At 40.2% G+C, this 26,043-nt stretch overlaps 1 protein-coding gene across 1 annotated transcript in view; it reads right to left on the reverse strand.

Moving 5' to 3' along the window:
• The window catches only part of LOC146375834 (transmembrane protein 132C), a 144,231-nt gene that overhangs the window by 39,416 nt on the left and 78,772 nt on the right, over nucleotides 1-26,043 (reverse strand). Inside the window, exon 4 of the mRNA XM_084945881.1 lies at nucleotides 617-803. Within this exon, the coding sequence (XP_084802007.1) occupies nucleotides 617-803 (187 nt within the window). The remainder of the gene's footprint in view (nucleotides 1-616; nucleotides 804-26,043) is intronic.

The following is a 26,043-nucleotide window of genomic DNA, read 5'->3' on the forward strand; positions in this document are numbered from 1 at the left end:
TACATTTCACAAGCCCATTTATAAACCAATCAAGTTTTCCTTTCATTCTCACTGTTATCTCAAAAGCTGATTATTACAGTCAAATAAAGAGTGAGGGAGCAGTGAGAGAAAATGAGCATTTTTTAGGATCTTAAATAGGGATCGCAGTGAGATGAGAGGAAGGCCATTCCTCAAAAGCTGAATTTAAGCAAACTCTCATGTTAAACTTAAATTCTGTCACGTCTGAGAGCAACAGACTGGACAGAGAAAAGATTTTGAATAATTTGACATGCTCTTCCCCCTGGGATGGCATCACTGATATAAACATACTATTATCAAAGATTATTCAGCTTCAGCTAAATTAATGTCACTCCGTATAACACGAATGCATTCACCTTGCTTTTTTAAATCTGACCAGTCATGAATATACTGATATCCTGGTTATAATTAATAGGGCAAAAAGTCTTTGCAATGCATTTCTTTCTTGTCGTGCAAACACATGCAAATGTTGATTCTTGGTGTGAATTTACAATATGGTGCTCAATATTACCAGCATCTACTACACGCATTCAGGGTAATGAGTCCAGCCATTTATATGTTTTGGGCACTGCACTGAGCTGGAAGTGGCATCACTCACCATGGCCAGGGGCACGATGCCCGCCACGTCCTCCTGAGCCAGGCGGATCTCTGTCTCCACCTCTTGAGTGGCAGCGCGACTGGCCGGGTATTCCACCTGCCAGGCCATCCAGCGGCTGCCCATCGGCTCTGGGAAGCTTTCCATTTTCAGATCCACCTGGAGCACCCTCTGAACTCCCATCTCAGGCCTATCAGCGTGCAGGAAAAAAAGAGAGCGTGAGTGAATGGTTAAGCAGGTGGCTTTTTTAAAAAAAAAAAGAGCGTGTGCGGATGTCGTGACTCATGTGTGTCGGTGAGTTCGTTCAAACCGGTTTCTGGTCTAATGACCACAAATGGTAAAGGCTGATGAATGTGTCTGAGGTTGATATCTATGACATTTTACCAGCTGAGATTCTCCAAAATGCCAAGTCCCTTTGTGTATGACTCTCTGTTCAACTCTCTGCTTTATGGAATATCATCCTGCCCGCTCTATATTCCTCTCACACTTTACAGTAGGTGATGTGCAATGTAAACACAACCTACGGCACAATCTCCCCGACACTCCAAAGAGCAATTCAAAGGAATATTTCACCAAGAGTAACCCCCACTAAGTTGTTGATGGCTGGGTTTGTCACCGGTGCCCTTGTTTGCCTTGCAGGAGTATAAATATACGGCATGCTTCAGCTCGATCTACAGTAGGCCTGAATTAAGTCAGACAAATGGAGAGCGTCGATAATAAAATTTTCCATGCCGCCATAAGTCTCCGGTGCTCACAGTTTAAATATAGCCCTGAGGCAGGAAAGGTCAGCATTACACGGGAGCTGGAGGAGATGGGAAATGGCACAAGATCTGTTAGCCACATCTTGTGTGTCAAATGGCAGGACTCGGGCCCAATAAATTTCATGCACGGTCTCTGTGGCACACCGGCGCAAAACAGCATCATGTAATTTGAGCATGGTGTGGGGGAGAGACAGAGAAAAGCAGGGGTGAAGAAATTCAAATGTTTTTTGGTTTGGAGAGAAGAGCCTGTGTGTATACAGCATGTGGGGAATAGTGTCAAACATGAAGCAGAAAAAAAAGCAAATAATACAACGCCATGAGGAGAGACGATAAATTTAACTCGTGGAAAGACAGCACACGCAAATGTATAACATCCTAAATTATAAATAGGAGACTAAAAACAGTGGCAAAATAAATAATAGAAATATTCAGAGAGGACACATCTTTCACATCGTTCTCATATTCTTGCATCTGACACTGAAAGAATGAAAGATTTGTCACGCAGCAGAGCACAACAACCCAATTTTCACATCCAACAGAGGTGTGTATAAATAATTAAGATGACAACCAAACAACTTGTGTCACATTTCATATTATCGTTCTAATCAGAGTGTACGACTCGCTGAAAACACAGAACGACAGCGTGGACTTACGTAACCGCTCCACATCGCTGTGGAAAAAAACACAGATACTAATATCTGTTTAAAGACGAGCAAAGTCACAAATTTCAGCAGGCGAAGAATTTCAACAGATGATGCACTAAATGTCCCGAAATAAAGTGCTTCAGTGTCACACAAAACCTGTGTCAGTCATCTGTCCAAGTGGCCTACTTTTCTTAGAACAGGCTTTTTTTCTTCTTTTTTAAAAGGGTTGTTCTGGAAAAAACATCTCACATTTTAGGCAGCCAACAAGGAAGACAGGCAAAAGAATGAAAGCGACTGCACAGCAGAAAGGTTTGATTATACTTTACATACACTGCCAGGTATGGGAAAAGAGCGCACACACTCACAAAGTCAAAGGGCCTCCAGAAAAGACAGACACAATGTATTATTAGTTTTCCCCCCCTCTCTCCTTGAAACATGTCAATTATTTCCCTCCTTGCGTGATCCACTTGGCAGAGTTTAATAGCTGCCGTAAATGCTGCGACTTTTATGAGGTTACAGTATTTCTCCTTATAATAACAGTGTCAACAAAATGTTGAGGTTATGAGATTGTACAGTGTACAAACAGGTCTTTCTTTTTAGGATGCAGACATGCTGCTAATTTGGCAGTTTTGTGAGAGAAATACATTTCCTTCAAAAGCAGACAGCATATGACAGCAATATAAAAACAAGTGCAGGAGAAGGATAAGCACAGACATGAGAATGCACACTGTTAGTCATAGCTTGGTGTTTATTTGACCTCACCTTTGCTGGGGACTAATGGAAATAAGTTAGAGTGTGAAAAACACAGCTCTATGCAAAGGTCTGGAATTCAATACGGTACAAAAAAATTTTGAGCTATAAGATTACCCAATATTTTACCAGTGAAATTGGAAACATGTGCAAAACAAGCATGGGAATAGAGTATATAAGATCTGTATAATTATAATGAGCTTAAAAGTCAGTATTTGGTTTGATCACCTTTATTCTTCAGCACAGCCTGAACTCTCTTAATCAAACTTTCTTGTCATTTCTTTCAGTAGTTTTAAGGAATAGTTCCCCAGGATTCTTGAGGGACATTCAAAGATCTTCTTTGGATGTTGGCTGCTTTTTGGTGTGTTCTCTGTCAGGATGATCCTGCACTGCTTCAATAATGTTGAGGGTTGATATCTGAGGAGGCCAGTCCATAACTGTTCCATTGTATGTTTTCCTATCTGGGTATGGTTTTCACAGTTTCATGGTTTGGGATCATTGCCATTGGGAAAAAAGAAGCTGTTGACAATCAGATGCTTTTCAGATAGTAATACATGGTAGGTCACAATCTGACTGTACTTTGGTGCATTTATAACGCCATAAATTTTTGACAAGACCAACACCACTGGCTGAAATACAACCCTAAACCATGACACAGCCTCCAAAATGTTTGCAGATGGCCGTAGACATTCATTGTTGACTTTCCCCATACATATTAATGACTACTTAAACTAAAAATTTCTAATTTGGATACATCACTTGAGAACACATGTTGTCACTGACTTTCAGTAGAGATCTTGTGTAATTTGGCATACCTCAGACTTTCCCCTCTATTTCCCTTCTTTAAGAGTGGCTTCTTGACAGCCACCTTTCCACTGAGACCATTTCTGATGAAGCTTCAGTGAACAGTAGATGGATAAACTGAAGGGGCAGGTGCCTCTCTCAGGTCCTGTGTCAGATATTTGCTGGATTCCCCCCCCTATTTCTTGAGGATATGACTTTCAGATACTCACTTGCTATAGTTCACTTTTAGCACAGCCACTTCTTCTTTGTCCTCCACTTGTTCAGTTTCCTGAATTTTAAAGGACAGCTTCCTTTTGAAGTTTAATGAAATTGTGGAAGTCACATTTGAAGCCATTGTTTTAGCATTCTGGCCACTGCCATGAAGGTTTTCCTTGAGCCAGAAGTGACCATATGCGAGAGAGTGGACTGCAAAGCTGCCAGCTAATGCCACTAAATTTTGCTAGAAGCTGTGTCCATAGACAATAGCAGTACATCACAAAGACACTGATGCCTGCTAATTAATCCTAAGTAACAAGCTTCAATATCAATCAAACACACCTGAGCACCAGCTTTTTAGTTAAGCTGTTAGTACAAATAATCACACTGGTCATCTCTTTTGTCAAGTAATTGGACTAAAATAGTCGTCCGACAGCACAAACTGAAGAGAAGCTGTTCTGCTCCACTAGAACTCTTACTTCAGTGTCTCGGTGAAGATAAAGCCTGGATGGCCTCTAACTTCCTTAACTTTAATGAGAACAAAACTGACGTGATAATGTTTGGACCAAGTGGCAATCCCAACACTTCTCATTTTAACCTGCACAGTCTTGAGCCTTTTATTAAGTCACACGCAAAAATTCAGGGGTTAAATTTGACACAATTTCACCTTTGAAAAACGGATTAGCTCAGTTCTACAGCAGTCTTTTTTCAAACTGAAGCTTTTATCTAAGGTGAAATCATTTCCATGCTTTTATTACATCCCAGCTGGACTATCGTAACTCCTTAGATGTTGAAGTTAGTCGGACCAGCCTTGCAAGACTTCAGTTGGTCCAGAATGCTGCAGCTTCTGAACATATTTCCCCGGTGCTTGTCTCTCTTCACTGACTCCCTGTTCACTTCAGATTTGGTTTTAAAATTTTATTGTTGACTTACAAAGCCCTGGATGGACAGGCTCCCAGGTATTTGTCTGACCTCTTGCAGCCTTATGCGCTCTCTAGATCTCTTAGATCAAATGATCTTTTGCTTTCAGCCATACCAAGGTCTAGGCTGGTTCACAGAGGCGATCGAGCATTTGGAGTCGTAGTGCCTAAACTGTGGAATAATCTACACATCAGACAGGCTCCTTTTAAAATCTCATCTAAAACACATTTGTATTCACAGGCTTTTAATACAGTATGAGAGTTATTTGGTATTTGGTACTGATATTAGTGATTAGTTATTTGATACAAGTTATTTTGTGTTTCTGTACAGCACTTTGGTCAATGTTGCTGTTGTAATTAAACGTGCTATAAAAAAACAAAACATAAATGAAACAAACATGGTTGAGTGATCTAGTTCAGTGACCCAGAATATCGAGGTAAGTCCTAGCACATATCTATCAGCCTAGTTAGCAACCAGCTATCAGTTAAAGCGATATCCTTAAAAACTGAAACTTTAAGGTTTAAAAACACCCTGAAAGGCTTAGTTATAAAGAAAATTCAGCCCAGAGAGTTGTTATAATGGACAAATATAGCTGCAGGGATCACAATCATTTCGCTGCAGGAGGCTGTAAACTGTCTGCTCTTTGTTGGAAACGTTCGACCTTTTTACGTGCGAGTCCACAGGGATCGACTTTTGGATGCAAGGAAATCCATTTTTCTTCACTCAATTCATTTTTCAGCTCTAGAATTTGTAGTCTGAGACCTACAGGAAAGATTAGTGAGGGAGAAATAATGTGATAGTCCTATTAACAGCAGTGCTAGGAGACATTTTGATAAGCTACACTCAGTTTGGAAACAATGACATGAACAAGTGAAATAAAAAGTTAAACTGAGTTTTTGACTACACACATATTTTTTTAGAAGATTTTGCCTTGACAAAAATAAGAATGTCAAAAGCTCTGTGGGGATCAATATGTACTGCTGTGAGGCTGTATATGGATTATTGTTAATTTTCCATCATCATTTAAATCCGCACATTAAAGCAACATTACTGGCTCCCAATCTGCCAAGAGCTTCCTCTGGTGCCCCGAAAACCTAGCTTGTGCTGACAGCACATATTAAACTCAATTCTTCTTCTGCCACTTCTGCGTAAAAACGTGAAAGACTTAGCACCACCTTATGGCAGAAGCTTTGCATTCCATATCTAAATGCACTGTAGATTCAAAACTACTTAAGGATTGCTTATGAATACCTGCAACTGGAAAAATCATTAATTGACAGATAGCCGCATATATGTATGCAATAAAATGAACTGTCGCTTATATCCAACAATATTTTTTCCCCTCTTTATTTATAAAGTTTTGCACATGTAATTTGACATATCAGGCCCAATACAGCAAGTACCAACCGATATAAAGACATATATCAAAACAAATTAGGCCATTAAAATTCGGATGATAACAATAAAACAGAAAAAAGAAAGAGAAAAAAAAGGAAGAAAAACAAAAAACAACAACCCACGCACAGAAAACAACAACAAAAAAACAAACAAACAAAAAAATAATTAAAAAATCAACTCCCTCCCAAAACCATAACAAAAGGGAACCCCATGGTACAAAAGTTTAGTCTGTTGTAAGTGTTTTCAATGAGTTAAAGTAAATCATAAAAGGCTGCCACATCTGTGAGAACTTATTAACATTTACTCTGAGTCTAAATTTTATTTTCTCTATTTTTAAAAAGAACATAACATCTTCCAGCCAACGTGATCGGGCTGGAGGGTGAGGAGCTTTCCAAGACAGCAAATATCCAACAATATTTAGCGGAAAATATCAGCAATATTAAAAATGTTTGGACCTGCACACCCTAACATCTGTTGTCCCCTCACATTAAAGGAAGAATGGATGCTTAAGTGACACTGAAAAAAAGTTTCTTCAACAATAGGCAACAATGATCCAAAGGACACCTCCAGAATAAACTAAAAGCTTTAAGAGTAGCTCTCACTGTCTCCTGGGCATTGCTGAATATCTCTGAGAAGTGGTATGCTTATGCTTACATGAACATAATAAAGTGACCTGCGAGAAAGAATGGGTAAAAATATTTACATTAATATGTGATTGACTCTCAACATTTGACATATGACTAATTTATAATGCAGTTGTGCATGCGATTGCAAAAATCAAAAATTGCCCGTATCTGACCAAACGTCTTTTTTTAAATAATGATACTTAAAAACCAAAGCTCCTGCTCACATGAATTGCTAACCAATAAAGTGAAAAACAGATGGCAAAAAGAAGAACTACAACGACACGTTCCTGCCTCCTAAAGTCACATAGCAGCCCTGGCACCACTCCACTGACTGTCCTCTGTACTTGACCCCCATTGACACACATCAAATAAAATGAAACCTGACAGAAACATCGTTGTGAGGCTGACTGTGGTCACAGTTGTTGAGTCAGTGACATCAACCATATACACCAGCATGCCATCCTGAGTTGACCTCTTTTCTGCAAGTCTGCTAATCACATGGCTCGCTGGGGGAAACTGTTCATTTCTCTGTCACTTCCAGCATGGGGTCTAATTCAATTAGCAACAAAAGGGGGCTGTGGATGCTTGCCACACAGCTGGCCTCGGTCTGATAATTATCTGTAAGCTAGCCATGGTTTGACTAAATCTGAGAGCAGACAAACGACCAGAGGGCAGCCAAAGGCAAGAGAGAGATAACAGGCCCAAAAGTTGGAAGCAGCTGGCCCTTTGGTTCTAGGGACCAGACTGCAGAGGAAATCAGACTTGACAAGGTGCTGTCGGTGACGGCTGACAACCAATGCACTGAGAATAGCACAGAGATCTCTGAGAGGATGGTGTTTGGGCCCATTCAGGTTGCCCATAAATCACAATGACACCAGCAGATCTATCAGACACGCACAATGAAACATAAGTGAACACCCTAGCATCATAATGTGTTTAAAATGCTATATGAAGCTTAGGAATGCATCAAAATGACAATGTAAAGTCAATCATTGCCGTTAACGGATGTGATTATGATAACGGCACCTTTTCACCGGATTTGCATGCGCGCTGGTATCCCTACAGGTTAAACAAATGCAGATTGCCTTTACTTTTCTAAAGTTTTCCACTGCCGTGTGCTATATACCATCCATCAGCTCCGTCGTACCCACCCATATATCGGCTTATCCTTTAGACTGTCATGGAGCGCTAGAACTGATTCCAGCTTACATTGGGTTAGAGGCAGGGTACACCTCAGGCAGGCTCATCACCAGTCACTCACTGAGCTGACACTTAAAGACAGCAACTCATGCTCACGTTCACACCTGCAAACCCCCTCCTAAGACACAGGCTTGCATGTCTTAGGGGACTTTTAAAAATGTTTTATAAATGCCTAAATCCACAGTATCCAGTAGCTGAACACATTCGGCTAGACGGTTAACTCCCAGTTAAGAGTTAGAAGCCAACTGTAAAAAAGAAAAAAATACCTCTTTATTTTCTGTATTATTTAAGCACATTAGGAATGTGGGTTGGTGGAGTTTGGTGACTCACTGCTGAGTCTAGACAAAGAGCTGCTGTCTATTCCATTACATTTAACAGACAAATAAAGGAGTAATATCAGCCTTCACATAACTCTAAGATAAAAAGCATTTTTTTCACATTCTCATGCACATGCTGCAATCTAAAAAGCAAGCAGCATCTAAAATGGCCTGTAAACACGCTTAAAAGAGTGTGTTCAGCTTACTGCCATGTATCACACTGAAAAGGAAGCACGACTGAGAATTGTTTTTTATTTCTTTAAAAAGATGCTTTGGATGACAAAAAGCGTGAATCCAAAAGTACCTGATTCTTGGGGGGGGTTTTGCCAGTGAAATAAGTTAATTAGGTCGTACTGTCAGCTCTGTTTTGCAAATATAAAAAGAACAAATTACCAAAGGTGCAGCACGTAGGTTTAAGGTTATAACAAATACCCTAGTATATTTAGCTAATGTTCTTCCATATGCCCTTTCAAAAGCACGTTATCAACAAACTCAAACTTCTGTCTTCACTAATTACACAGTCTAAAAAGCACCTTGCACAGGTTATTCAGCTCAATCTTATCTTGTTAACAGCATACTAGAGAGCTATTGAATTGAGGCTGCGAGAAGGTTAAAGAAAGATAGATTTAAATGTCAAAATGAATAAAAAGACACAGGACAAAGTTATTGGAAGAATTTCCTTTTTAGCAGACATCTCCAGAGAAGGAGCTATAATTGAAAGTGCTTCTATTGTGCCATTATCAAACTCCCTGTGTCATTGTGACACTCCTTGTTTAATCTCCCTCTGATGTGATAGGATCATTGTGTCCACTGCCTCGTGGGATTTGGAGAATAAGAGAGAGAGATAGACAGGGAGCTTTTGTGGAATAAGTAAAGTGACATTTTCAGGTCCAATTTCTTCATTTCTTCAACTTGTAGGTCAAGTATTCTTAGACATCCTGTCATATTATAGTTATAGTAGAATAACATCTTCACGCCCAGCTGCACATCTGTAGTTAAAGCAAGACTCGTCTTTTCTAACTGTATGCCATGGGATGCGCAGTGTAAGGTGTAAACGACACTACAAAGGCTCACAATAAACACCAGCAGAGAAACTGAAGAAACATTGCTGATACATGCAACAAGGGCTGTTGAACAGAATGTCAGAATGAATATGCATAATGCAAGCTGATGGGACCAGAGGAGATGCTGTCCAGAACACTCTAAGACAGCGTCTGTGTGTGTGTGTGTGTGTGTGTGTGTGGCATGGGGCCTCATGCATGGAACACCAAACTTCTTGTGGGTGAAAATAATGAAATTTGTAGCTTCAGTGGTGCTTGAAAACAGCACCCTGAATCTCTGCTGTTCTCATGCTCCGTCACCTGGAACAGCAATAAACCAGTCAGCAGAATGGAGCTAGGACACACACGTACCCCCACACAGACACACACACATACACACACACAAATAGTTGTCCGTGTAAGTATGTGCAAACACAATACATGGTCTGCACCGGTGCATCAGTGTGGGAATCTGTCACTGAACACACACACACACACACACACACACACACACACACACACACACACACACACACACACACACACACACACACACACACACTTATAAACACTGCTTGTATAAATATGAACATATGAAGTTGGTGATTGTTAAAATAAAATAGAACATTTTAATCGATTTCTTTTTTCCTCCAAAATCTAGGACATGACTATGTACAGGAAAGTTTAAAACAGTATGCAAAAGAAAAAACAAATAAATAAACAAACAAAAAGTTTCATAATTGTCAGTTTCATAATGAGCAAAAAATTTTTGGGAAAAGACCACAAGGTAGAGGCTTTCCTTGGAGAAGGCACCTTTGGTGTCGTAACCAAATGTCAAAAAACAAAAAACAAAACAGCCAAATTAGAAATTTTCATCCTAGAGAAACTGCAACGTTTGGATGGGGATACCTACAATATTGTTAAGTGGAATGGCTATTTCCTAGATGGAAAGCGTATCTGCTTAAATTTTGAACTGCTTGATCAAAACCTGTGGGACTACATGAAAGATCGCAATCACCAGGGTCTCCCCATAAGAGAACTGAGGCCAATTTTACAACAACTAGCAAATGCTCTTGTGGTGGGGCGTGGCCTGTGGTGCCGTGCAGGGAGGGCGGACGCACCTGCACGGCATCCTTAATTACGCCCGCCAAGTTAAAAACACGAGGACTCGGGGGTTGGGGGGTCGCCCACGTATCCAATGGCAGCCCTGGAGCTGGACCGGAGGCCACCCATGTGGCAAGCAGCGGCGTGACATTGAGCCGGGGCTCATGGGCGGCTGGGCAGGCGTCCAGCACTGGGAATAATGCATGCTGATCTCAAACTTGGAAACATAGTGGTTGTGAACCGCCATCAGTCTCCTGTCAACGTCAAAGTTATTGACTTTGGCCTCGCATGTCCCGTGTCTGCAGTGATTCCTGGTACCTGTGTGCAGACCATTTAGTATAGGGCACCTGAAGTTATGCTTCATATTCCATATAATGAAGCAATTGACATGTGGTCTCTGGGGCTGGTAGCTGTCAGGTTTATATTGTTGATTGTCATTTATGCTTAGAAATATTTAACCATATATGCTTAGAGGTGTATAATCGATTGTGTAGTGATAGGATGTGTGATCCTTAGGAGTCTGCAAAGACTTCGTGTGCATTCCTGAGTGCTCTGGCATTCACACCCACACCCTGGGAGCATGGGAGAGGTAGCTGTGGAGCTTGCTACAGGGGTGCCACTCTACCCTGGGAATGAGGATTATGATGTTTTAAAATTCATCATACACACTCAGGGCCAGCCACCAGATTATATTCTAGACTGTGGCATGGCCACAGAATATTATTTCAGAACAGACGACTACAGCGAACAATGCTGGACATTTAAGATGGACGAACAATTTCAGTACGAGACAGGAGACCAGTCCAAGGAAACACCTGAGCATCTTGATGAGCTTGAACAACTAATCACAGTTAGCACAGGACCTGAAAGTGGCACAGATTTATTGGTCAGCCTGATTAAGGAGATGTTGGCCTTGGATCCAAACTAGCGCATCAAACCCTTAGAGGTTCTCCAGCATCTCTTTTTTGAGCCTGACCTTGCTAAGAGTTCCCCCTGCATTGACGTGAGAAGCAGAGGGGCTCACTCAGACACATAATTGTTTCAAATAAGTTACAGAATTTCACAAAACAAGGAGCATGGACTTTGTGCCTCATCATTTCATGATCTTTGGAAAGTTTTATTAACGCTATGCTAAATTAATTCAGGTATAATGTCTATTTGGTACAATTCAAGCAAGAACAATGAAAAGAGAACTTGTCATCTAGTGCATATTTGGCATTTTGAAAAGATCTATTCTAAATATTATTTTGATTTAACTTCAGATTTTTACCTATTTAGAATTGTAGTTTAAGCATTTTCTTATTTGCTTAAGTCTCAGTGAAATTAAAATACGCTTTCCGAGTGGTAATCCTTCTTTCCTGAATAGACTCTTTTATCTTGTGCTGTAGGCTACAGCTTCATAGTGTTCGTAGTAAGCAAGTCTCAATTTCAACTGTGAAGAGAAGACTTAGAGCTACAGGTTTGACAGGATGAGACAAAAGAGGCTTGCCTGGGCCATGAAACACAGCCACTGGACTACTGAAGACTGGAAAAAGGCATTATGGACCGAAACAGCTAGAACAGCATTCTGCAGCGCCATGCAGTACCCTCTGGTATGCGCCTAGTTGGTCAGGGGTTCATCCTACAGCAAGATAATGACCCAAAACATAAGTCCAAGCTATGCCAGAACTACCTCAGGGAAAAAGAACGAAATGGTTTACTTGAAAACATAGAGTGGCCAGCACCGTCTCCAGACGTAAACTCCATCGAGCTGGTTTGGGATGCACAGGACAGAAGAGTGAAAGTAAAGCAAACTACAAGTGCTACACATTTATTGGAACTTTTGCAACAGATATGGGAACAACAGTGATTTCGATTGTAGAAAGAAAGCCACGTGTGGGTTCAGCTGTTATATCTGCCAAAGGTGGCTAATTTGATGAGTCAAAAATGTAGAATACATTTTGGTCTATAAATTAATTCCGTGACTTCTTTTTTGTTTTAACTCCAATTACTTATTTGTACTAAGCTTTCATTTCAGAGTGCAAAGAGACAGACTGCATCATTTTTTTAAAAAAAGGAAAAATTGTGGTGTTCTAAAACTTTTGACAGGTAGTGTATGTATCTCAACAATGTGTTTTAGCATTTTTATTTCAAAGTGCTTTCCCTGCTTTTCATATAACCAAAGCCAAATATAGAAAAACCACTGGGAAATAGTTATTCAATCCTAAACAATGTGGGGTGATTAACTAACTCTGATGTACACACAAAGCATACAGGAAGTGTGGTAGTGTGCTTAAAATGAAATCTGACCCAGTTTATTCTTGAGATTATTCTCCTTCTGCTTGTCTAACAGCAGAGGTAAACACAGAGACTCAACAGCTTGTCCACTCCAGCATCATTGCTCTAGTTCAACTACCAATCTGCATGAGATTAATTCCTTTTTTTAGTTTGTTTGAATTAAAATATCAACGTGCAACATTATGCCTTTGGACCACTTTTCTAAGGGTAATCATCATACTATAAAGATTGTATGTATGTGTGTTCCCCATTTCCTCCAACGTGAGAAGACCAATCTTGATGAAAGTTTGCAAAAATAAAATGAAATATCTGAATCACATCTACAAATATTTTATATGCATCCACAATCACATAGATTTGTACATTTGACAGGTTAGCTAAGTATAGTAAAGAATGTCAGACTAGAATGGTGAGTCAGAATATAAGCATACACATGTTTGCATGTTTTCTGTCCCTGTGAGGACCATGCACTCACTGAGGCCAGTCAACTTGATGATGATGACAGTGAGGAAGAGTGGAACCCAGAAAGAATTTTAATGTACAGTTAGGAGGTCAGGGGCGATTTCAGGATAAGCCTCATGTGATGTGTGTGGGTAAGCAATCATGTGTGTATGGAAAGGACAAAATGTGTACACGTGTGTTGGTGTATGTCTGTTGGTAACATAGAAAGGACTACCACGATTCAATGGTACTCCAAAAGTCAGAAATATGATGGCCTCCTCACATTTAACAGCAACTGTTTTCTGAAGTTCCACACAGAAAAGTTATTAATGACACACACACACACACACACACACACACACACACACACACACACACACACACACACACACACACAGACAAATACTGTGCACCTAATCGCTCATGCTGTTAACGTTTTCTAAAGTCAAACATCTAAATCTAAACATACAGTATACAGCAACAGTATGCAGCACACATTCTTTACTATTGGCCCAGGATCTATTATTTAATAATCACTGCTACATGTTTACATTTTCACAAATGCTTCTGCAACAAGCAAAAACAGTGTGTTCACTGAAGACTGCATTTATCTGTTTATTTTAAACACTACTGAGTTAACAAAAAAATTTGAAATAATAATTACGACCGTCTGCTCCAAGGAGTCCCTTGCCTCTTTAAAAGGCAAAAAAATATAGTTAAAAATTAATGTCTTTTAACAGAGCTTGACTTCAGTGCTGTAACTTACAAGTTCTAGCCATTATTAATGAAACTGTGATGTGTCTTCAGATATCTTATTTATGTGATCAAGATAATCAAGATAGATGAAGATCAATGATACAAGATTAGTGCAAATGTAAAATGTAATCTTTACAAATAAAAAACACCCAAATGAGAAGCTGGGAGTGCAAAATTTGTTGATTCAAGGGGACTTAAGCATACACCCTGCTGTCCTTACCCATATTAGGGTTGCAGGGAGCAGGAGTCTGTCTAACTGCTGGAGAGCAAGAGTAAACCCTAAACTGGTCACCAGTTGCTCACAGGGCTAACAGAGAGAGACAGACAACAACAACACAATCTCACATCCACATCTATATCCAGTTCAGAAATAACAGTTAAACTACCGTACGCTAATACTCCAGCCATGGACTGTGGGAGGAAACTCGAGCATTCTGAGGAGATCCCAAGAAGGCCTCTCTGGTCCTGCACCCAACCAGGAGCCTGAGAACACTGCACACTGCACAACTGTGCACCCAAATCACTGATTATGGATTTTCTTATTGTCTATCATTTGTTGATGCTCATATTAAAGTGTTTCAAATGATTAGATGAGGGAACGTACAAGTAATCCTTTCAGACTTATCTTCTCTAAGCTCTTCATGATGTCAGAGAGATAGAGTGGGTATCGCTAACACGGTCATTTTCGGCACACAGCTCTGGCTGTAAGTCCAGAAACACCACCTACCTGCTCTTAAAATCATCTCTCTGTGAGGGTTAGCCCATGAGAAGAAAGGAAAAAGGAGCCAAATTCAAACAGATTATTTTTCTGTTGATTGATTAATCAAATTGCTACTACCAGATTTTGTGGACTGCTTGATTTTCTGCATTATTATGATGCATGTAGTACACTTGTTTTTTATGCATGTAAAACTGTTGCTGTTGTTGAAGAATATATATACAGTCACGTCAAAAGACACACTAGCAAATCTTCAACAGCAAAAAAGGAAAGAGTCAAGGGTCTCCAATGACCCAGTCAAAGTCCAGACCTCAGCCTGACTGAAATGCTTTGGTGGAATCTTAAGAGAGCTGCGCATGGACGAATAGCCACAAACCTCAATGAATTGAAGCAACGTTGTAAAGAACAGTGGGCCAAAATTCCTCCTCAACTATTTGAAAAATTGAAAAGTCCTACAGAAAATGACTATGAAGTTATTGCTTCTAAAGGTGGCTCTGCGTGCTACTGAATCAAAAGGCGTTTCAAGTAGTTTTTTACATGACTGCACAGAGTCCTGTGAAAACGTTCTTTTTCACTTAACTGTAGGTTGGCTATGTATCCAAAAAATGCTTTAAAATCATTGTTTTCAACATTTATTTTGTATTAAGTTGGCGATTTTGTGCATTACACTGGCTGCATAAAATATGCAAAACACATAGGAGTAAAAACAATGGAAAGGCGCACAAATATTTGGCTTTCCAGCAATAATAGCACATAAATAGGAAGACACACAATGGTCTAATTTCTTTAAGCTGTAGGTGAATTGAATTTATTAGTCTGCGGGAAGCCCATTAGAAGTGATTTACCGCAGGCTAATTCCAACGAGCATTCACCTCAGAGGTCAGAGCCTCTTTTAAGGCCTGATTTCTGAGAAAGGACTCCGATGATCCCAGCATGAAGCGTAATCTCTCTGCCGAGGGAGCCCTAACCGGAGCCCAGTCACATTTTCGCTGCCCTCTGATTAGCCTCTCTGCAATCAAAGCAAATTACTCCGTGCCTGAATGTACTGTAGTCATGGATACATTCAAAAGGCAAAATGTCAGTGCAGACAAAAGCTTAAAACTACGCAGCTTCAATTTGGGAAGTTAAGAGAACAAACAGTGTCTATGGACCGGAGTCTCCATGGATACTTATTATTAATGTAATATTTATTATTAGAGTTTGAGCGTAGAGCTAGAAGGCTACACTGAAGGAACAGCTCAGTCTCACATTAAACACGTGCTAAGGCTAAACTGGACCATGGTGTAAAAAATGTTTTTTTTTTTCCAAAATGAGACCTTGAAAATAACGGTCTAGATTATTTTTTTTTTTTCTGATTAAATTGTGTCCATGTCACACGATGGTCTCGCTTCTTTCTGTGAAAACGGGAAAAAATGTCTTATTCTCATTGGAAAATGCAATAACTTTAGTGCTAAAATGGTTTTTAATAACATTTCTTGCAAGAAAGATGCTTTTTCATTTTTATAATCCCCATTTAGTAAATGTGTGCAATCTCGACAGTAAATAGTTTCATACCACGAACCATACCATACTGCTGGGGTATGAAAAGAGAGAGCCGAGCAGACCAGATGACATTTCCAGAGCAACTTGCTCAAATTGCTCCCTCAGGTGCTTCCAGACTAGCTGGGAGAATGTATACAGAGTCTGGTTACAAAATAATGATCCTCTCATGGGTTTTTCATTCTAATTTTTCGACAAACTCACAGTATTTCTAGATTTGTTTTTAATTCAACCCAGTTGACTTTAAGAAATATTTAGCAATTCATCTTCTGGTCAGACACCTTATTTCAGTATAAAATGGCTAAAACAAGGGCTAATAAGATGTACTGTAGTATTTAAGGACTGAAATAATATTATCAACACAGTTACACAGAAGAACACCAATAACATAACAGACCAGATAACTAGAGTACACAGTGTGGCACAGCTTGGCTACTGATAATAAATCGGGTAGCATATACTGGATGCAACATAAATACTTACTAAAGGTTTACTAATAACAACAAATACAAGGAATTCTAAAGTTTTGAATTCTATAATACAGATATATCTTTTATTCCCCCCCAGTCAAATACAAGATGTGTTTGAGGGCAGGAAGAGGGGAAGAGGTGTAGGAGAAAGCATCCTCAGACGCCTATACCCAAGAGACCTTTTCAATTCAGCCTCATCCAGACTAGAAAAGAGAGATAGTGACAGGAGGAGAAAAAGGTGTAAACTCCCCACAAAACACTGTCGAATAAAGGGAAGATAAGAATGACTATAATAGTGATAAATGTCACCAAGGTGTAGCTGCCTCTCTGACTTTGGAGGTTCATGGTTATGCAGTGACATATTGTATGCGGTGGCCACAAGAGCATTAAATTCAGTCAGAAGAGGAAATAATAGTACAAGAATATAGACGATAGAAGATATAGAGTACCAAAAAAAGTGCATTTATGTGATGATTTAATGCAACTGTGCGGGAAAAAAAACAATAAACATACTTTATCCCTTCCTCTGATGTATTTTTTGGGGAAATCTGCACATTGCATGAAAGTGAAAAGTGGTTTATGTGTGAAAAGGTGAACAAACTGTCACGTTTGCTGTGAGTCATTAAAAAAAAAATCAAGAAAAGAACATCAAATTCAAAGAGCCTTTCTTTCCTTTTACCTGACGGAAACTTTTCTCCAGTTGGTGAGTGCTCGTTCCATCATCACCACGACTTGAGCTGTAAAAATACATCTGTACTGAGTGCCTGCTGACAGGAACCCCTGGTACCCAACATTAACTCGTCAATATGACATTCCAAATATTTCCAGTTTTACATGTAATAAAAAAAAAGTTTAACACTGAGCTCCACTGAACATTTGGATATCTGCGGGACACTTGCGCCTGCGTAAGGATGCGCTCGTGCGCGTGTTTGCATGTGCGTGCCGCCGAGATTCCTCCGTCTCAACCATGTCGAACTGCCTCCTACACCAAGGCTGCAATGAATGGTTGGCGATACAATCACATGAGTCGGAGCATCACTCATGTTGCTATAATTTCCTCCAAGATACTAAACCAATAGCTTTGATTTATGGTGTGTCAACTGACATTCATTTATACCTCTCTATACTGGTAGAACAAAAATAGAGGAAATACCGAGCTGGGGCTGTTATAAGAAAGTCTCTGTTTTAAGGGTTGTTAGGGGATATGGAATAAATAAAACATGCTGGTAATAGTCTTATAAAAATTGACGGCAGGAAGCATAAATCCTTTAACACGTCTCTATTTTGGCACACGAATTCCTCTTGAGTACAATCCACACAGTCATGCCATAAAATAATTTCCTTTGCTAAGAAGACATGGATGCTAAAATAAATTACAGAAAGCTTTTCCTCTATGGTAAAAACAACCATCTTATCTGTTTGACAATTATTTTTAGGAAATGAACCTGGAAATTAAAACAAAAAACATTAAAAAAAAGAGGTAAATGCACCCCCGCATTCAGCTTTTTCACATCTTTTTGAATTAAATCCTGTAAAAATTGGCAGTCTCACTGTGAATATGCTGGCCTCTTTCTTCAATGTACAGCCAGAGTTACTGTCTTATTAAACACACTTTTGAACACTCCTGCTGTTAGTTTCCTCTGCGGTAAAGGCTCAATAGTCTCCTTTTGCTTAGGAAGGTCCTTAACTAAATGAAGTGACCTGGAATTATCTACGTGACAACCATGGATTATCACGGCGAGGTTAACCTTGTTGCATTAGCTGTGTCCTTATTTAAGTGTTGCTGCATTACCAGTCTTTAATTAATCTTACTTCAATGAAAGCCCGTGCGCTAAGAAAGGCAAAAGTTAGAATCTACATGATCTCCTCAGCAGAAGGAATGAATGACTTCAATGCATAGTGACCAATCTCAATACAACCATTTTTTCCTTCATTTTTTAAAAATTGTATTCTCGGTTTGCTTTTACAAAGAACACACAGGCAAAAGGATCATATTTTTTTTTGTACTGCATCTTTGGCCCACTGTTTCACTACAGTGCACCTGAGATTCAGGCATTCAGTGGGTCATGTTAGCAGCAAAAAACAAACTACACTTGCAAGATTTTTACTTTCAGACTTGTGAGTGCATGCTCATCCAAATGACATGGTTTAGGTTGTTGCTCAAATTTATGAATCCCCCACCGCTCTCTGTAAACATATAAATGCATACAAGTTAAGTAAGTACACTTAAGTGTTTCATTTTTTTGCATTTTGCACGTATTTCCATTTTCAATTTTCTTAATACTGCTTCTTGACTGCTTAGTGTTCAGTGGGGTGCCCAGATGGCCTCGGATTGAGGCCACTAACCATGAAGTCCAGTGTCGCTGGTTCACATCTGTCTGCAACGCTTGCATGCCACTTCCCGCTCTTCCCGCTCCTCTTTGAGCTATCCAGTAAAGACTTAAAAGGCTAACCGAAAGTACTACATGTATGCTCATGTTGTTCTAGCCGACAGGAAAGAAATACTTCTGGAAATGTACTTTCCATTGATCGTATTCTCACGGGGTGCATACAAAAAGATCGGGCTGTTATATTTCAAACAACCTACAGTGCTTAAATTAAAACCCACTTTTACTAAGCATCAGATTCCCTTTAATTTAATCGCTTATTATTTAGCCCTTTCTAACATCAACACAGACAAAAGGGCTGAGTACTATTAATTATACAATTATAATGAAGCATAGACGCAAACTGAGGGCTTCTGGCTTGTGTGCATCAAACCCAATAAGCGGATCATATTTCTAATTATCTTAACAGTGTTCTGCTGCATTCAGCTGCTAAAAAATTCAACTCCCACACACACACACACTCACTCACTCACTCAATGCTTTCTTTCTCTGCTTGTTAAGCTGTGTCTGTAAGTCATGCAAACTGTGAGACACAAGATGTAAAAATTAGGGATTCGGCTTGCACCGTACCTAACTGCCATATGTAGCCTTTATTTGGACACACGAGGGTTTTTTGGTTGCTTAAATCATGTAGGAACGTTTGTCTTTTAGATTCCAAAGGTACAGAGACACATTTTACACATAAGCGTTTTAATAGCGCAATAATATATTGTGTCAAGAAAGTTAGGGCCAGGTGGGGCCTAATCAGTTTGTTTTGGGTGGCATAAAGAGGGGAAGGACAGTGTATGTAAAAGGCTTTAGACTGTTAGGAGGGAAATACTCTTTCATTACATTTGTTTCTAAAATTGCTCCATGAGCACAGTCGGCGCGTTAGCCTGAGCTCAAACAGTGGCATATCAACTCCCAGACAACAAAAGCTCATCCTGGAGTTAATGAAATGCACCATTCCACCGATGTCTAATCAAAACCAAATGCTTTTCTGCACTGCAGCATCATTAGAGTCCATCAGCTGAAGTAGGCTCCATAGTGTAATGGATCCCTAATGATGGCAGTCATCACCACCGGTGACCTCAGACCTTATTGCATCAGGCATCAGTTCTCAGTCAGTTACACTCTATATCTGTCTAATTCGTGGGAAAGCTATCTAAATGGTAAATTGCAATATAATAAATTGCTACTTGTCCTGATAGTCAAACTCAATTTTCCCCACATCTAAACACTCGTCTCAACAGACATTAGCCACTGGGAACGAACACCAAAACTCCTGACAGCGCTTAGAAACACACAAACACACGCATACATACACACACACACACTAGGGGGCAGCAGACACTGTGCCCTGGGGTGATGATACAAGTGTTTGTGCAGATAAACTGAAACCTCCCCCTCCTTACAGGCCTCCCCTGGTTGATCTGTGACCGTGCGGGCCTGCACCAGCACCTGCAGGTGCGCCGACACTGATAGTGCCTGTCCTTCTCGGGAAAGTCCTTAAAAACCCACCAAACCTTTTAGCTCTGCCACTGTTGGCATGGCAACAGAACCTGGAGAGCACACAAGAGTCATTGACCAGAGAGGCCCAGACTATCAGATCAATGATACCCTATTGCAACCTAGGCATCACCCCCCCCCCTCCACTTACACACACACACACACACACACACACAGGCAGACACACAAACAGGCTCACCCCCTAGCCCTGCAGCCCCGAGGCTTGTCTGCGCAAGGTTAAGCTCCCACTCTGTGAAACGTGAAAAAGTGTGTCAGAGAAAGAGCCCCTGAAAGAATCGGCTCAATATCATATCGCAGCATGTGTTTTGCAAACAGGTCAGCTGTAGATAAGGACAGCAGGGCCAGATGTTGAATTTGCTGTAACAGCAGAGCGAGATAAGTGCCAGTATCTTATGAAAAAAATAGATCCAAATGGAGAGGATTTCAACCCCGCTGATCTACAGACGAGACCTTTAAAATCTATGCAAAGAATTATGCATGTGGACAAACATCGAAAACACGCAGGCCTAGTCGCATTAACTAATCTGTGAACAGCAAATACTTGTGTGCACAAGGACATGCTTGCTTAAATGTATAAGATGCAGAAACACAAACATAAATGTGTAAACGGAACCGCTTTGTTTGCGATAATTACAGTGTCGCCGAGGAAGTGATGCGGAGGCTGCGTGAGCGTGATTGCCTTCAAGTCTTAATGTAGTGTCTAATGGATCTGGGAGGTCAAAGTTAGTGATGAAGAGTCAAGTTCTGCGCATAGCCTCCCGTCTCAAAAGTCCATGAGAGCTCAATTTTAATTCAGAGGCTCGTATAATTTTGACACCCACTTACTGACTGCACTGTTTCACATCCTACTACTAGAATAGGAAAACTTTTTTTTGAAGCGCAGTCACATATACAAATGAAAAGCTATATAAATCATCAGTCTAATTATTCGTTAATATGAGATTAGGCTCAGGTCGCATGTCCATGTGCTAACAGGTGAAAGTTTTTTGCCAGCAGGGATCGGGGTATGGGACTTAATTTTAATGTTTCTGTGACTTAAATGTGAAATGTAGAGGAAAATTTATTTTGGGGATAGGAAGAGAGTCTCAAGAGAGATCAAGTGAGCCTTAGTATAAAAGCAGTGGAGATTAGCTGGGCTTCAGAATCAGAGAATCAGAGGTTGTAGGGGTCAAGGGAATGTCGAGGAAACACAGGAAGGAAACAAATTGTTACTCTACCTGCAAAGGACAGATTATTCTTGTTAAACTAAAATCAATTTCCTTTTAGCATACATTAACTTCTGTGTACATATGGCATTCGGACTGGTGCTCACACACGAGTTTCAAACAAATGCTCCCCTCAGATTTTTACTGCAAATCAATAATTGATTATGTACATCAATAAATCTGTTGTGCGTGTGGACAGGTTCCCCCACTGATCAAAAAAGTTCAGTTTGAGCCTACTTTGAAGGATGTAACAAGATGAAATTGCTATATTTAATTGTTATAACCAGAGGTGGCAAAAGCAAAAGTACTGATTCAACTTCTGTACTGAAGTAAAAGTGATACAGTAGAGCAGTGGTTCCCGAACTTTTTTTGCTGGGCCCCCCTTTGTTTTACAAGAAAAATATTCGCCCCCCCCTCGCGCGCACACGCACACGCACAAACACATCCTTCAACCACACACACCCATATTTTGCTCCATTGCGGTTTATTTCACACCTCAAACATTTAGTAAACAATTAAGCAAATACAAGTAATCTGCAGGTAGTAAGAAAATAAACTACTAACTCTTTTACGCTGCGTCCGCACGTACACGGGTGATTTTGAAAACGCAGCTGTTTCGTCCACACGTAAACGGCGTTTGGAATCACCGAAAAGATTTTTTAAAACTCCTTTTTTGGGTTTATGTGTGGACGAGGAATACAGAGTTCGTCATGCAACGTCAAAGGTATGTGCCTTTTTCCACGTCAAGCTGTGCGCCACGTTATTGTTTACAGGAGAGGAATTGCAGAATGGCCGATAGTCAGATTAACAGTATTTTGTCTCTATCTTCAGGTTTTACACGCTTACATTTACACACGCAGTTACTGTCCCTCTATTTAGAAAGGCAGAGGCATCACGGTGTAATTATTTTACATGTAGTTGTTTTTTTTTCCTGTGTAATAATATTCAACATTGCTATCGATACATTTTTCAAAAAATGCCTCTCTGTGCAAAATGGGTTCAAAAACATAAACAGCTGTGGGATACTGTTTGTCCATTATTTGAACCTATGGAACAAATCCTGGCAGGATCAGCCTGATATTATTCGTATCCCACTGTAACTTTACTGTATAAAGTGCTAATATCTCCAAAATGTCAGAAGTAGTTATTTATTACAACAAGTGTGTAACGTTGGACCCAAGAAACATACGCTGGAGCGAATATGATGACAGCAGAACAGACACTCCCGCTCTCTCTCTCTGCTGTCACGTCCGCTTCCCCCCCTCCGACTGTCACTGCCAACATATAAAGAGACACAATCACTGTCAGATCCCAGCACACCTGTTCACCCCGCCCCTGCGCCGCCCCGGGAGCTCACTGCGTCACCCCTCCTCTGCAGCTGGTCAGAGACCACACCCACGCCACAAAGTGTTTGTGAACTAAAAATCAAGAATGTGGGATACTGTTTGTCCGTGATTTGAAGAGCCCAGCGCGCAGGGAAAACCAATTCTGCAGGGGAGACCTACCTTGGCACTTGTGCAGGTGAAGCCAAAGGGAAGATATGCTTCACCATATTTTCTAGTCTTTGGCTTAGAATGAAGTTGGTTTGGAAACATATTCAGTGATGCTTCATCTCCTGCTTTGCGTTTGTGTGGGCGCCCCGTGCTAGCAGTGTCCAAGCATTGTTTTGTTTTTTCCCTTTTCATGCCCCCCCCCCCCCAAATGGCGTGCCCCACACTTTGAGAAGGTCTGCAGTAGAGGGTCTGAAAAGTCGCAAAGCTAGCTGAACCTTGCACTATATTAATATGATAATAACAAAATATTAGTACATGAAAATACAAACTGTATTTTGTTTTTACTTTTCCTTCACACCTAAAAAGAAAAAGGAGTACAGTTTATGACTAAAGTGTGACTAGGCAGGTGGATAAGGGTTAACAAACAGAAAGTCACCCAAAAAACTTTAAAGACACACACATTTACATTTCAGGTCTCCAAAAAACCCAATTTCTATTTAAATGAAAAACTGGGTGGTGTGCGTTGTTGGATTAACTAATTATTGTTGAAAGTAAAAATAAGAGTAATTTAGTTGTCATTTAAATGTGTTCAGAAATTGCAGATTGGTGATGATTCTTTTGATGAATCATGACACAAGCTGCCTTTATAAGTTAAAAGTATTAATATTGGCATTGGCAATACCAGCCCTATATATACTTAATATTGGATCAATACCAAAATTTGCAGCATCACCAACTAATAACTGAAACCACAACTTATGGACATCTGCACCAGAAAAAAAAAGAATGTTGTGGATGATTCCATCCTACTTTAACTCCTGCTCCTCCTACTTAAGTATAATACTATGAAGGTACATATAATGCTACATAAATTCTATGTTTTTTGCCTTTTCCATGCAATAAGCCTGTGTTGTGTGTTGTTCTTCTCTCCATTTAGGCTCATCTCACTTTGATGTCATAAGCTGTGCATTGCTGGGATTTAATAATTTCCCTAACGAGACTGAAAATGTGAGGAGTGGAAAATACCGATATTTGTGTTAAAAGTAAAAGGTTGTCAGAAAAATAAATACAAGTAAGTATTTTATGGTAATTTTGTTACTTCCCACCTAACTAATGCAGACTAAATGAAGAGGATGCCTTTCTATATTTCATTCTGTATATAAAAAAAAAGAAAAGAAAAAATGATCTTGTATGCTTTAGGCTTTAGCAGAAAGACTCTCAAGAACCAATCTATATCGGAAATAATGTTCCCAGCATACACAAGCATTAGTATTGCACACATACTGTGAGATGTCTATCTTTTTAGATTGATAAAACCCCTGAGTAGCTAACATCTGCTCCAATCCATTCACCTATACGCTATTTTTGCAGAACACGAGTAGCACGATACCATTTGAAAACGCTACGTCAGCACCTCTTCCTAAGCGTACTCGCGGCTCCCAGTCAGGAGTGAAATTCGATATTATGCTCTATTCAGGCCCCTCTTATGTACCACTTAAAGTGCTTGGTGCAAAATTACTACCAGAATAAGTACACCGACGTACCCCCTACATTTCCCACTCACAGCACAAATTTTGGCCATTCCATTAATATGTTGAAATTTGATCCTGTTTATAAAAAAAATATTACTGGTGCACATATATCAGCGGGCTTACAGCAGCAAGATTTTTCATTGATCAGCAGTCGGGAAGTGTGATGTGAACGGCCGTGTTGGCAGAGGAGAAATTATAAAGCATTTTGTAACGGAAAAAAGTGCCTCCGCACACTCAGGGGTCCATGCGCAGAAATGAGACATTGATCCATAATTGGAAGCACTCAGTCATGAAATCAAAAGACTAATTAAAGAAAGAGAGCTTTAATGGCATCCATTTACATATTCAACATAGTGATTCAGTGCTGCTCGCTGACTTATGGCCTGTGAGAGATGGAGGACTGATCCAGTGGCTGTGAAGAGTTGAGTTAGATCGCACAGGAAACATCTGACTGCATCGGCACCAGACTGAGATTGTGGGGTTTTTTGCCACCGCTAACAGGCGCATCAATGAAAGGCATGCAGACACCCGTCAAGGTGTTCTAATAATTGTGAATTATGCATTTGTTATGAGCACAAGTGGCCGTCGATGTAGTGAAGTTATATAGTGAAGTCATCGCTTTGCCAAGGAGCTTTTGTGGGTGTCTTTTCAGTGTCTCTTCACACAAGTCAAGGACTGCTTTAGATGCTTCACCATCACCCGAGGTTACAACTCGAATCACTCCAACAACACTCGTGAGTCTGCCTTTGTGAGAAAGTGGGAAAATCTGCACTTCTAAACCTGTGCTGAGTGTTTATGTGGGAAGAGGTGACACACACAGAGCGTGGCATGAACGTGTCCGCTGGTCCTGCTTTGACTTGCTCACTGATTAAGAATGAACGGTTTGGTTAAAAAAAAGTCACATTTTGATTGTTTTTGTGGCAAATTTTATTTGTGTTGTCATTTTCTAAGATTAATGTCACGTGCAGTCATGACAAATCTTTACCACGCGAGATCTTGTCAAAATACTGAGATACAAATTCCAGATCAGCTATTTTAAAAGCAATAACTGTGCCGAGTTAAATAAATTACAGCTTCAATTCCAAATGTATCTGTTGTTCAGCACTAGCACTCAGTTGTACACACTGCCTGATTACATGTCAGGGGTGGTCAGTCCTGCTAAACTAGCACTAAGGCTGCAGGAAGAGAGTGCCTTTAGTGACATTTTACTTTTCCCTGCATGTTATCCTTAAGACAGAGCTCTGCTTTCAACCTGTTAAACCGGGAATGATAACAGAGGACAGCAAAAGATTGCTTGTCAGTGTTAGCACCGCAAGTGCTGTAGTGCAGATGAGAGGATGTGA

Source organism: Perissodus microlepis, chromosome 12, assembly GCF_051167445.1.
Source record: "Perissodus microlepis isolate ML-2025 ecotype Zambia chromosome 12, ASM5116744v1, whole genome shotgun sequence".
In the NCBI taxonomy this organism is placed as follows: Eukaryota; Metazoa; Chordata; class Actinopteri; order Cichliformes; family Cichlidae; genus Perissodus; species Perissodus microlepis.